General features: G+C 37.7%; 1 protein-coding gene across 1 annotated transcript; it reads right to left on the bottom strand.

Moving 5' to 3' along the window:
- Positions 1-1,410: 1,410 nt before the first annotated feature.
- On the bottom strand, positions 1,411-9,314 carry fkbp3 (FKBP prolyl isomerase 3). Its single transcript, XM_033991165.2, has 7 exons — positions 9,194-9,314; positions 8,514-8,615; positions 7,562-7,663; positions 7,327-7,462; positions 4,241-4,308; positions 2,970-3,067; positions 1,411-1,611 (listed from the first exon to the last, which is right to left on the bottom strand). The coding sequence occupies exons 1-7, from the start codon at positions 9,296-9,298 to the stop codon at positions 1,557-1,559; spliced, it is 666 nt and encodes a 221-aa protein (XP_033847056.1). The 5' UTR covers positions 9,299-9,314; the 3' UTR covers positions 1,411-1,556.
- Positions 9,315-10,657: the final 1,343 nt, after the last annotated feature.

Consider the following 10,657-nt stretch of genomic DNA (forward strand, 5'->3'; position numbering starts at 1 on the left):
TGTTCAAGGACCTTTCCAGGACCTTTCCTACCAATTTTTCAGGACTTTTTTCAATAATTTTCCTGGACTTTTCTTAACATTTTTTCTAGGACATTTCCATGACTTTTTCCCACGACTTTTTTTTAACGTAGAAAATTCATGAAAACACACAATGTAAAAAATTGACATATTTTGTGTTTTTACAGTTTTTTACATTTTGTGTTTTTATGTTGTTTTTACGTTGTGTGTTTTTTTGTCGTGTTTTTGTAAAAGTATCACTTGATAGTACGACGACGCAACTTTTCAAGGACATGTCCCTCAAGTTTTTCCAGAACCTTTACTGTGTATTGTCCCAGGACCTTTCCAGGAATTTTCCCTCAACTTTTCCTAGGCCTTACCCGTGATTTTTTCAGGACTCTTCCTACAAATTTTCCCACAACTGTTCAAATACTTTTCCTGGACCTTTCCTACAAATTTTCCAGACCTTTTATCAATAATTTCCCCAGGACTTTTTCTACAACTTACCAAGAACCTTTCCCACAACTTTTCCCACAAATTTTGCAGGACTTTTCGCGTGACTTTTCCAGGACATTTTCCAGGACTTTCCCATGATTTACCTGGGACATTTTCCAGGACTTTTCCTTTTCCACATAAAGTGATAGTTTAAGTTAAACTATTTAATTTTAAACCATCACTTTACCTTTAGTTCAGCAGAGATTGGCCAGAAGCTGAAATGATCCAAGTGATTCTAGAAATGAAGGTGTGTGGAGTTTAAAAACACAGTGGAGCACTTCCTGTATCACCACATGATGACATCACAAGGTGGAACAGAGTGTTTTCTATTTGAGAGAAGAACTCTCGGCAAAATATGTGGGATTTGTGTGTTAAACATGTGTGAATAAAACAAAACACAACTCCAGATATATTTGCGATGAGGAAACAGTGTAACATGGGCCTTTTAATAGTTTGATTTCAGAAATGCACAAAGAAAAGAAACGCACCCAGATGGAACTACAGCAGTGTTTCTCAAACTGTGGCACGAAAGCTCCTTCAAGTGGTACTTAAAAAGCTCTTAAGTAATTTATTCTATAAATTTTTTTCTACTATTCATCTGGTAAGACTCATAAAATCTGAAAGAATAATCATTTTGTAGAGTAAATATTACACATAAAATGCAGGAAATCACATATAATTTGCTTAAAACCCCCAGGCTCCCTAAAAATACTTGAAATAAATCCACTAAGTTCGTAAATACCAATGTTACATATTCTTTATAATGTGTTAATAGCTACAAACAGTTGATTTACTTCTTTTTAACTGATTTCCCTTCGTCTCTTTCTGACTTTCGTTCGGTTTGAAACGGGCCAATGTCGCTCTTTTGCTGTTAAAGCCTCAGAGTCGATATAAGACAAGACGACGCGGCGTTTAGACTTTATACAGGTTTATTTTCTCACATGCAAAAAATGTGTACAGACATTCTTGTTTTGCCGTAACGTTTGACAAAACAAATGGGACCTTGCGAACTGAAAGTAAAGGTCGTTCTGTGCATTTGATCGACAAAAGGCAAACGAGGCAGATCAGTCCACAGCCACGAGCTCGATCTCAAAAATGAGCTTGGCGTTTGGCGGAATTCTGGGAAAAATGTTAAGGACAAGAAAGACTCAAAGGAACAAAGTGACAGTACATGTATGCTAAAGGCTAAAGGCTAATGGATAAAGGCTAAAGGCTAATGGCTAAAGGCTAATGGATGAAGGCTAAAGGCTAATGGATAAAGGCTAATGGATAAAGGCTAAAGGCTAATGGCTAATAGATAAAGGCTAAAGGCTAATGGATAAAGGCTAATGGATAAAGGCTAAAGGCTAATGGATAAAGGCTAATAGATAAAGGCTAATGGATAAAGGCTAAACGCTAAAGGATAAAGGCTAATAGATAAAGGCTAAAGGCTAAAGGATAAAGGCTAATGGATAAAGGCTAAAGGCTAATGGCTAAAGGCTAATGGATGAAGGCTAAAGGCTAATGGATAAAGGCTAATGGATAAAGGCTAAAGGCTAATGGCTAATAGATAAAGGCTAAAGGCTAATGGATAAAGGCTAATGGATAAAGGCTAAAGGCTAATGGATAAAGGCTAATAGATAAAGGCTAATGGATAAAGGCTAAACGCTAAAGGATAAAGGCTAATAGATAAAGGCTGAAGGATAAAGGCTAATGGATAAAGGCTAATAGATAAAGGCTAAAGGCTAAAGGATAAAGGCTAATGGATAAAGGCTAAAGGATAAAGGCTAATAGATAAAGGATAAAGGCTAATGGATAAAGGCTAAAGGCTAATGGATAAAGGCTAATAGATAAAGGCTAATGGATAAAGGCTAAAGGCTAATGGATAAAGGCTAAAGGATAAAGGCTAAAGGATAAAGGCTAAAGGATAAAGGCTAAAGGCTAATGGATAAAGGCTAATAGATAAAGGCTAATGGATAAAGGCTAAAGGCTAATGGATAAAGGCTAATAGATAAAGGCTAATAGATAAAGGATAAAGGCTAATGGATAAAGGCTAAAGGCTAATGGATAAAGGCTAATAGATAAAGGCTAATGGATAAAGGCTAAAGGCTAATGGATAAAGGCTAAAGGATAAAGGCTAAAGGATAAAGGCTAATGGATAAAGGCTAAAGGCTAAAGGCTAATGGCAAAACAAAATAATTATAAGCCAAATCTTTTCATTTCATCCCCTCAGCAGTCGAAGTGACGAGCGTTCATCCAGGTCAGACACAAACTGTTGCTGTGTCTTTTGGCAAGACACTTCACCGAGTAGGGAGTGAGTAAATAATACACAGAAGTTACTGGAACAAGTATCAGTTCTGTAAATATCTGTCGGTTCAATTTGTGTAGTTTAAATTTGAAAACCTTGTGTAGTTTAGTTTATAAGAATGCTATTGCCGACTTTCTAATTGAATCCATATTTTTTGCACATTTGGATGAGTTTGAGAGGTAAAGGATACTTGGAATCAGGCACTCCCTTTTTCCCGTAGGCCCACTCCGGTTCGATCTCCACTCGAGCCTGTTCACCTTTGCTCATGGTTAAGAGAGCCTCATCCCACTGTCAGGACAAAACAGTTACACATGAATCATCAGGGTCCCTCACTGTTTGACACGTTTTCCAGGACGTTCTTAGTTTTGTTATCAGTGTCTAAAAACAGATCCCCCCCATCGTGTTGTGCGTCCTGATTGGCTGTTGGACTGTAGACCATTGTGTCGTGCGTCCTGATTGGCTGTTGGACTGTAGACCATTGTCCATCAGTCTCCTCCATGCCGTGTCTCCTGTCCAGTACAGAATGTGTTCAGACAAATTTACATAAACGTTGGATCTCAGTGTGACTCTGAAGTGCTGTACGTTTGCAATTTGTTTTCTCCCCGACAAAACCCACAATGTCGATGAAACGTTCTGCACCGACAAAGACGCCTACGAAGGTTTGAACTTTGAGAGAGTTTAAACGAGAGAGAAATGTGAGAAAATGTTAACGCCTGTGTGAGAAAAGTGTATAAAGTGTGTGGTGAGGGGTTTTACAGACAAAAACATACAGAATAATGTAAAAAATAAAGCTGATACTTCACAGATTTTGTCTATTGTGGGTTAATTTTAGAACAAAACCCACGAGGGACCACTGTAATGTCTGTGTAATCCCTCAGTCGTCCAGGTCTGATCATCCTTCAGTTCTGTATTGCAAATAAATTATACACACTATGTTTTGTTAGGCAGATGCCCAAACGTATTTTCTGGTGGAACTCAAATTAGACAGAACACATGAGAGCTCATTGTACCGGCTCAGAATAAACAACCATTGTAAGTGTTGATGACTCATTATCTACATGTGAATGGTACTTTGATTATGAAGTAGTGTCGTAGTTTTAACACTGGGAAATAATCAGCATCTATATGTGACACCAAAGTCCCACCGAGCAGGTAAGATAAAAGAGATGAGGAGGGAGGGTTTCTGGGTCCTGCCCCCCAAGAAATTTTGTGTAATTTTGCGTAATTTCCTGCTTTTTGGTGGATTTCAGAGGTTTTTTAAAAAAGCCAACTGCTCTAACAGGTGGCATTTGTGGAGAATTATTCAACAATACACACATTTTCCAAGTTTTTCTTATTTTCTATATGTTTTCCATGTCTGCAAAAAGGGCTACTTATTTTCCAGGTTTCCAGAATTTCCAGGATGTGTGGGAAACTTGATCAACGACACTGGGAATGACACTGGTGAAATAAAAGACTCACTCCTCTGATGACTTTGCCCATTCCAACTTTGAAGCTCAGGGGTTTCGCCTGTTTTTTCTTTTTAGCTCCTGTGAAAAAAGCAAAACAAAGATGTGTGAATCTATTTTTATGTTTGCCCAAAACTGACAAAAGTTGGATGAGAAACAACTAAATAAAAATGCAATAACATTAAGGCACTTCTGTTAAATCACAACATCTAAAACGTCTAAGTGTCTGTAAACTTCCTCAGGTGCGTTCATTACATTAGGAGGCATCAGACTTTCTAAAGAATAAACTAAGAGATGCTCAATACTACACCAGTTCTATTAATTTTTATGTACACAGCTGTTCAGTAGTTAGGCTGTGGAAAATGACTATAACTCTGGCATAATAATAATCCATTTGTGAAGCCTGGTGAGTTATGAAATACAAAAAGGTTTATTCTTTGTTACAGCAGATACGGCGTCCCAAAGTCTCCCCGAGTCTCTTGAGTATTTACACCAGAACTACAAAGCTACATAAATATCAAAACAGTGTGAATTTGTCTCCCACCCATGAGATAATGAACTTTTACACATGACAAAGACTTCACAAGACTCACTCATTTTAAGTCTGATCTGGGTCTGACAGACAATATAATAAACAGATAATAATACAGATAATTTCTTCACAACATGATACGTTTACATCACAGTTACTTAAGAGATAATTAACGTGACATAACACATTCGGATCAGTTCTGTCTTATTTTAGTTTAGTTTTGAGTAAATAAATGCTGTTTCCAGTCTCTGTTCTGGTATCGGTTGATATCAGAATAGTGCATCTTTAATCAAGCGCAAAAGAAACTGCACAAACACTTTCACTGCTCATCCAAGCTGCTTCTTCAGTTCTGGTCAGATTACTGCTGGACACTGCCTTATATACAGTGGGGCAAAAAAGTATTTATTCAGCCTCCAGTTGTGCAAGTTCTCCCACTTAAAAAGATGAGAGAGGCCTGTAGTTTTAATCAAATTTCCCTTCAACTATGAGAGACAGAATGGAGGGAAAGAATCCAGGAAATCACGTTATAGGATTTTTTATGAATTAATTGGTAAATACTTCAGTAAAATAAGTATTTGTGTCTCTCACAGACCTGTAACTTCTTCTTTAAGAGGCTCCTCTGTCCTCTTCTTTTTCTTCTTCTTCTTTTTGTTGTTTTACGGCGGTTGGCAACCATTGTATAGGAGCATTACCGCCACCTACTGTTCCGGAGTATGGGACAGAATAGGCTCACAAGCTGATGCGAAAGTAAATAAAATAAAATAAAATAAAATGAAGTAAAATAATATAAAATAAATTAATATAATCTATTTCAAGATCCTATAATAAACACCGGTCTCCTTTAAAAAGGCTACCACTGCTCCTAGTTGGCCCTTACTACCACAGCTCAGAACACTCCTCAGTGAAAATGCTTGATGTCCCTGTTTTCCCAGACTCTCCTTCAGTGATTCCCGTTCTACATTGTAGCCCCTACACCTTAAAAATACATGCTCCACTGTCTCTTCCTCTTCTTGACACACCTCACACAGCCCAGTCTCGTGCTTCCCTATCATGTGTAATGTCCCGTTAAGCGCACAATGTCCCAGCCTCAGTCTTCTGATCACCATTTCATCCCTCCTGCACCCCCCTGCACACTGAGCCCTGTCACCTCTTTTTTAATTTGATACAGATGTCTGCCCAAAGCCTCTGCCACTCTTTAGTGATCCGTCTCCAGATCAGACTCTTTGTCTCCGATTTGCTGCTCTTGACAGTCATCTCAATACTCATTTTGTTTAGGGATCCTTTAGCCAGTTTATCTACTTTTTCATTTCCTCCAATACTTACACGAGCTGGCACCCATAAAAACTTAACAAGACATTCACAGTGATTAAGTCTGGTTATACACGTCAATATATCAAACAATATGTCTGGTCTAGTGTTTGACTGAAGAAACTGAATACTAGAAAGAACTGAAGAGGAGTCAGAGCACAGTAGCACCTGTTTCACCTTCGCCATCTCTACCTACTTTAGTGCCACCAACACAGCAACCATCTCCACAGTGTAAACTCCCAGGGCATCTGAGGTCCGCCTGTTAATCCCAATGTTTTTGGAAGGGACAGCTACTCCAAAGCCTGTCACATCTGTATCTGGGTTTTTTGTTCCATCAGTGAATATTTGGGTAAAGCTATTGTACCACTCCTGGATGTGAAAGTGAAATGCTGCAACAAGATCAACTTTCCCTTTTGTCTCCCTCTTCAGGTCAAGAAGGCACCAATCAACAACCGGGGACACCAGTAACCAGGGAGGCACAGCAGGAAACACTAGAGCAGGGCATATGTTTAAATCAAAGACGCATCACTCCTTAGCCAGCTCCTCTGTCCTCCACTCGTTACCTGTATTAATGGCACCTGTTTGAACTCGTTATCAGTATAAAAGACGCCTGTCCACAACCTCAAACAGTCAGACTCCAAACTCCACTATGGCCAAGACCAAAGAGCAAAGGAACCACAAACAAAACTGTAGACCAGGCCCCGAACACTCAATCTGCAATTGGTAAGAGCTGGTGTGAAGAAATCAACTGTGGGAGTAATTATTAGAAAATAGAAGACATACAAGACCACTGATAATCTCCCTCGATTTCCAAATACTTATTTTCCACCATAATTTGCAAATAATTTCTTTAAAAATCAGACAATGTGATTTTCTGCAGGTTTTTTTTCTCATTCTGTCTCTTAGCTGAAGTGAACCTATGATGAAAATTACACGTCTCTCTCATCTTTTTAAGTGGGAAAACTTACACAATTGGTGGCTGAATAAATACTTTTTTGCCCCACTGTTTGATCAAAATTGAAGAAGCAGCTTGAATGAGCCGCCAAATGTCTTCACTCCTGCGACGTTTTGTCCAGTTGACAGATTTTATTTTTCTTTTGTGATGGATCAGACCTGGACGACTGAGGAATTACACAGAAGACATTAACAACCACACTGCTACCTCCACACGTCCCTAGTTAAAACGCATGGCACACAGCTCTATTATTTCCCCCGTAAAAAGCTCATTGAGGTGAGGTCTGGTGTCATAGGTTTCATACCTGCAGGAACATTGGTGTCAAACACAGTCCCGTCCTCCAGAGTCCCCGTGTACCAGCAGCTCACTGTGTCACCCTTCTTTGGAAAGTTGGTCTTGTCTCCTTTCTTTAAAGTGGACTTGGTGAACTTCGGAGGGCCCTGGAATGAGGAATTTCATGCATGAGACATTAAACATTCATATTCCGATCGCAGAGGGGGGCAGGGTTTAAATGCAAGTTCAACATTACGGATTCATACCTCGTCCACCACTTCTGTTTTGATTTCTTTCGGCTTTTCCTCAAGTTTTACGGCTTTGACTTGTTCCGTGGCCTCCTCGACTGGATCTGTGCCTTTAAATTTCTGCAAAAACAGGTTATGTTCACTTTTAGGTCTTAATAATACAGCTGTGTTATATGAGAAAAACATGGAACAGCCAAAAGAGAAGTGGAATCTGAGTCTTGAATAACTTTTGTGATGTTTTTAATGTAACTTCAACTGTCTATTACCATTAGATCTATCTGTATATTCAGTATTTTTGTTGAATATTGTCATTTCTGTGATTATTTTGATTTGAGTTTGACGTTTTCAATCCTGCAAATTCAACTAAACCTAAATTACTGATTGGTTCAAGTCCACAAGGCAGATCAATTCAAGTTTATTTCGATATCACATTTAAGATTACATGGGCTGACCAAAGCCTTCACATAAAAGTCAACACAAAACAAACATACAGAATAAGACAACAACAAACCACCGACATATCCATGTTCCATATTCTGAGCGCTGCCACAGAAAAGGCTCTGTCTCCTCTGGTTTTTCTGGGTGGAGTACAGGGCTGCTCTAAGTCCCTCAAATAAAGAGGACCCACAGAGTGAAGACATTTAAACACAATCCCGAACACTTTGAATTGACCCAATATGAAACAGGAGCCAGAGCAGGTCACACAGGCCTGATGTATCTCATCTCTGAGTTTTTAAGACTAAAATTAGACTTTTAGAGAATAATTAGAGTTATGAGAACTTTGTGCATCAATTCCTTTAAAATGGGTGAGTCAAAAGAGAGGGAACTTGCCAAATGTAAATTTATTAGGACTTAAACAATATAATTACTGTGTTTAGAGACCTTAAATAAAATAGTGAGTATTATCATTTTGCCTTTAAGTGCAGCCCAAGTCTTAACGAATGAATGCAGAAATACTTTGAACACTTACTTTGCTCTGAAACAGCTGGTTGTAGGCATCAATCAGATGTTCTTTCTTGGCAGTTTTAGCAACGTTCTTGATATTTCCCAGCAACTTGTGTTCATTAAGAAACTGTAATAAAGAAAAACACTGGTTAGATCAAGTAATTAGTAAAGAATGTTTATGAAATATCTTTAATCGGGGCAAGCCAACCTCCTTCTGTTTAACTCGCAGTATTTTTCAAACTTCCAATTTATTATTATTCCTAAACTTTTCCCATTAAGTTTCACAGGATTTTACAACAACTGGACATATTTTAGCACACATTATCACATTGTCAAAGTAATCTAATGATTTAGTAAATATGAAAACATAAACTTAATGACAAAGATGAGACAGTATGGGCAAACCTGCATTATGTCCCTGTCCATAACTTAAAACACTATACCAACGTGAAATATACAAACTGAAAGTCTTATATGGAATAATACTGACGGGGAACATCCAATAGTTTATGAGTTTTGGCTGATTTATTAAAGCAAAGGGAGATTGTTCATTCATTCATCCATATGTGTACATACAGTCTATGGTAAACACACTAGCACTGCACCATATATTACCCAACGTTTTAAAGCTTTACGGGGATATTTACGCTAAAACACACATCGATTTAAACACACTCAAAGCCCAATCTCTGCTCTGAAACATACCGATTGAGCAGCATTATCCTGGAGAAACTTTATAATGTCTTTTTTGGGCAAATCATCACTTTTGAGCTGCTCATCGCTCCATTCTTGCGCTGGTTCAGCCGCCATTTTGAAAAGCGAATATCTGAACTTTGACCCTCACGGGGAGTAGTAGTGTCTCATTTATTTTAAAATAAAATAAATGTATACTTTAATTCTACGTTTTGTGACTTGAATTCGTCCATAAAATATTAAATCATAAAAAAAATGTTTTTACTAGGCATAGCTGTTCAAAAACGCGCCAACATAACAAATTATTAAAACTTTTTGTAATTTAAGCTAAAACTGAAAACGTTATTAGCTATAGCTGTTCAAACATGATAAAACATATTAATATTTAATTTAATTCCACTTTTTTGCAACTTTAATGAGCCCCTAGAAAACCGTATGTATGCTAGTTTGACTATTCTATTTCAGCTAAAGCTAAAAAGGTCCAAAATGTTTCTAAAATACCCACTTTTATTTATATTTCCTTTAATAATTATGCCACGTCGATTTTTTTTTTTCATGAACCAAAACAAAATGTGTAGTTTATAATAAAACGCACAATTATGAGACTAAACTTCACCTTGCAGTTCGTACTTCCATCCACCAGGTGTCACTATGCCCCCATCAATTTCCCATGTGTACTTTCAAGATTGATCTTTCCCATTTAAAAGGTCCACAAAGCAGTTTGACAGAAGGGAAAATGAGCAGGACTTATTGTGTAAAGGCCTATATAACAATAATGAATACTCCACAAAGCACATATATGACAGGCGCCAGTGATGGAGACGGATTGGGCTGTTGTTTGGTGTAAAAACACTGGGTCCTGCAGGAAAGGTGTTAAATTAGTGTTTATCATTGTATTTCCCAGTGGGGCTCGGGCCGTATAGAGGTGCAAACGCAGGGGTTTCACTGCAGTAACAAGCTGATGTTTGTAAAAGTGTCGTAAGAAAGTTATTTATTTGCAATTATAGTTACAATGGAAAAGGCTGCGCGAAGGAGAGGACCTGTGTGATAATGAAAAAAGTTACATACAGATACTATTGTGAAAAGTTAGATAAAATGAAGATTCGTTTTAACTTATTCGTTTTTTTTAATGTGCGATATACTGAAGAAATAAATATAGACGATAAATGATAATATTGAAACTCTTTATACCACAAAACACAAAAACCCTGATGTAAATTTAGAATTGTTTATGGGGATAATTGTACAATATTGTCAAAAATCATGAATAAACAGCAAAATGAGACACTTAAGTTCTTAGTTTGTATCTGTAATGAGTCAGTGATTTATTCAACAGCCCAAATCTGATCATAGAGCCAAAAAATAACCCAAAATGTTCCAGTAGAGCAAAGAAAATGTCCAGAAATAATGGCCCAATCAGACCGGACCACTAAACCAATGATGTTTATGTTGAGAGCAGGATTCAAACTGGCAACC

Source organism: Periophthalmus magnuspinnatus, chromosome 24 (genome assembly GCF_009829125.3).
Source record: "Periophthalmus magnuspinnatus isolate fPerMag1 chromosome 24, fPerMag1.2.pri, whole genome shotgun sequence".
Classification (NCBI taxonomy): domain Eukaryota; kingdom Metazoa; phylum Chordata; class Actinopteri; order Gobiiformes; family Gobiidae; genus Periophthalmus; species Periophthalmus magnuspinnatus.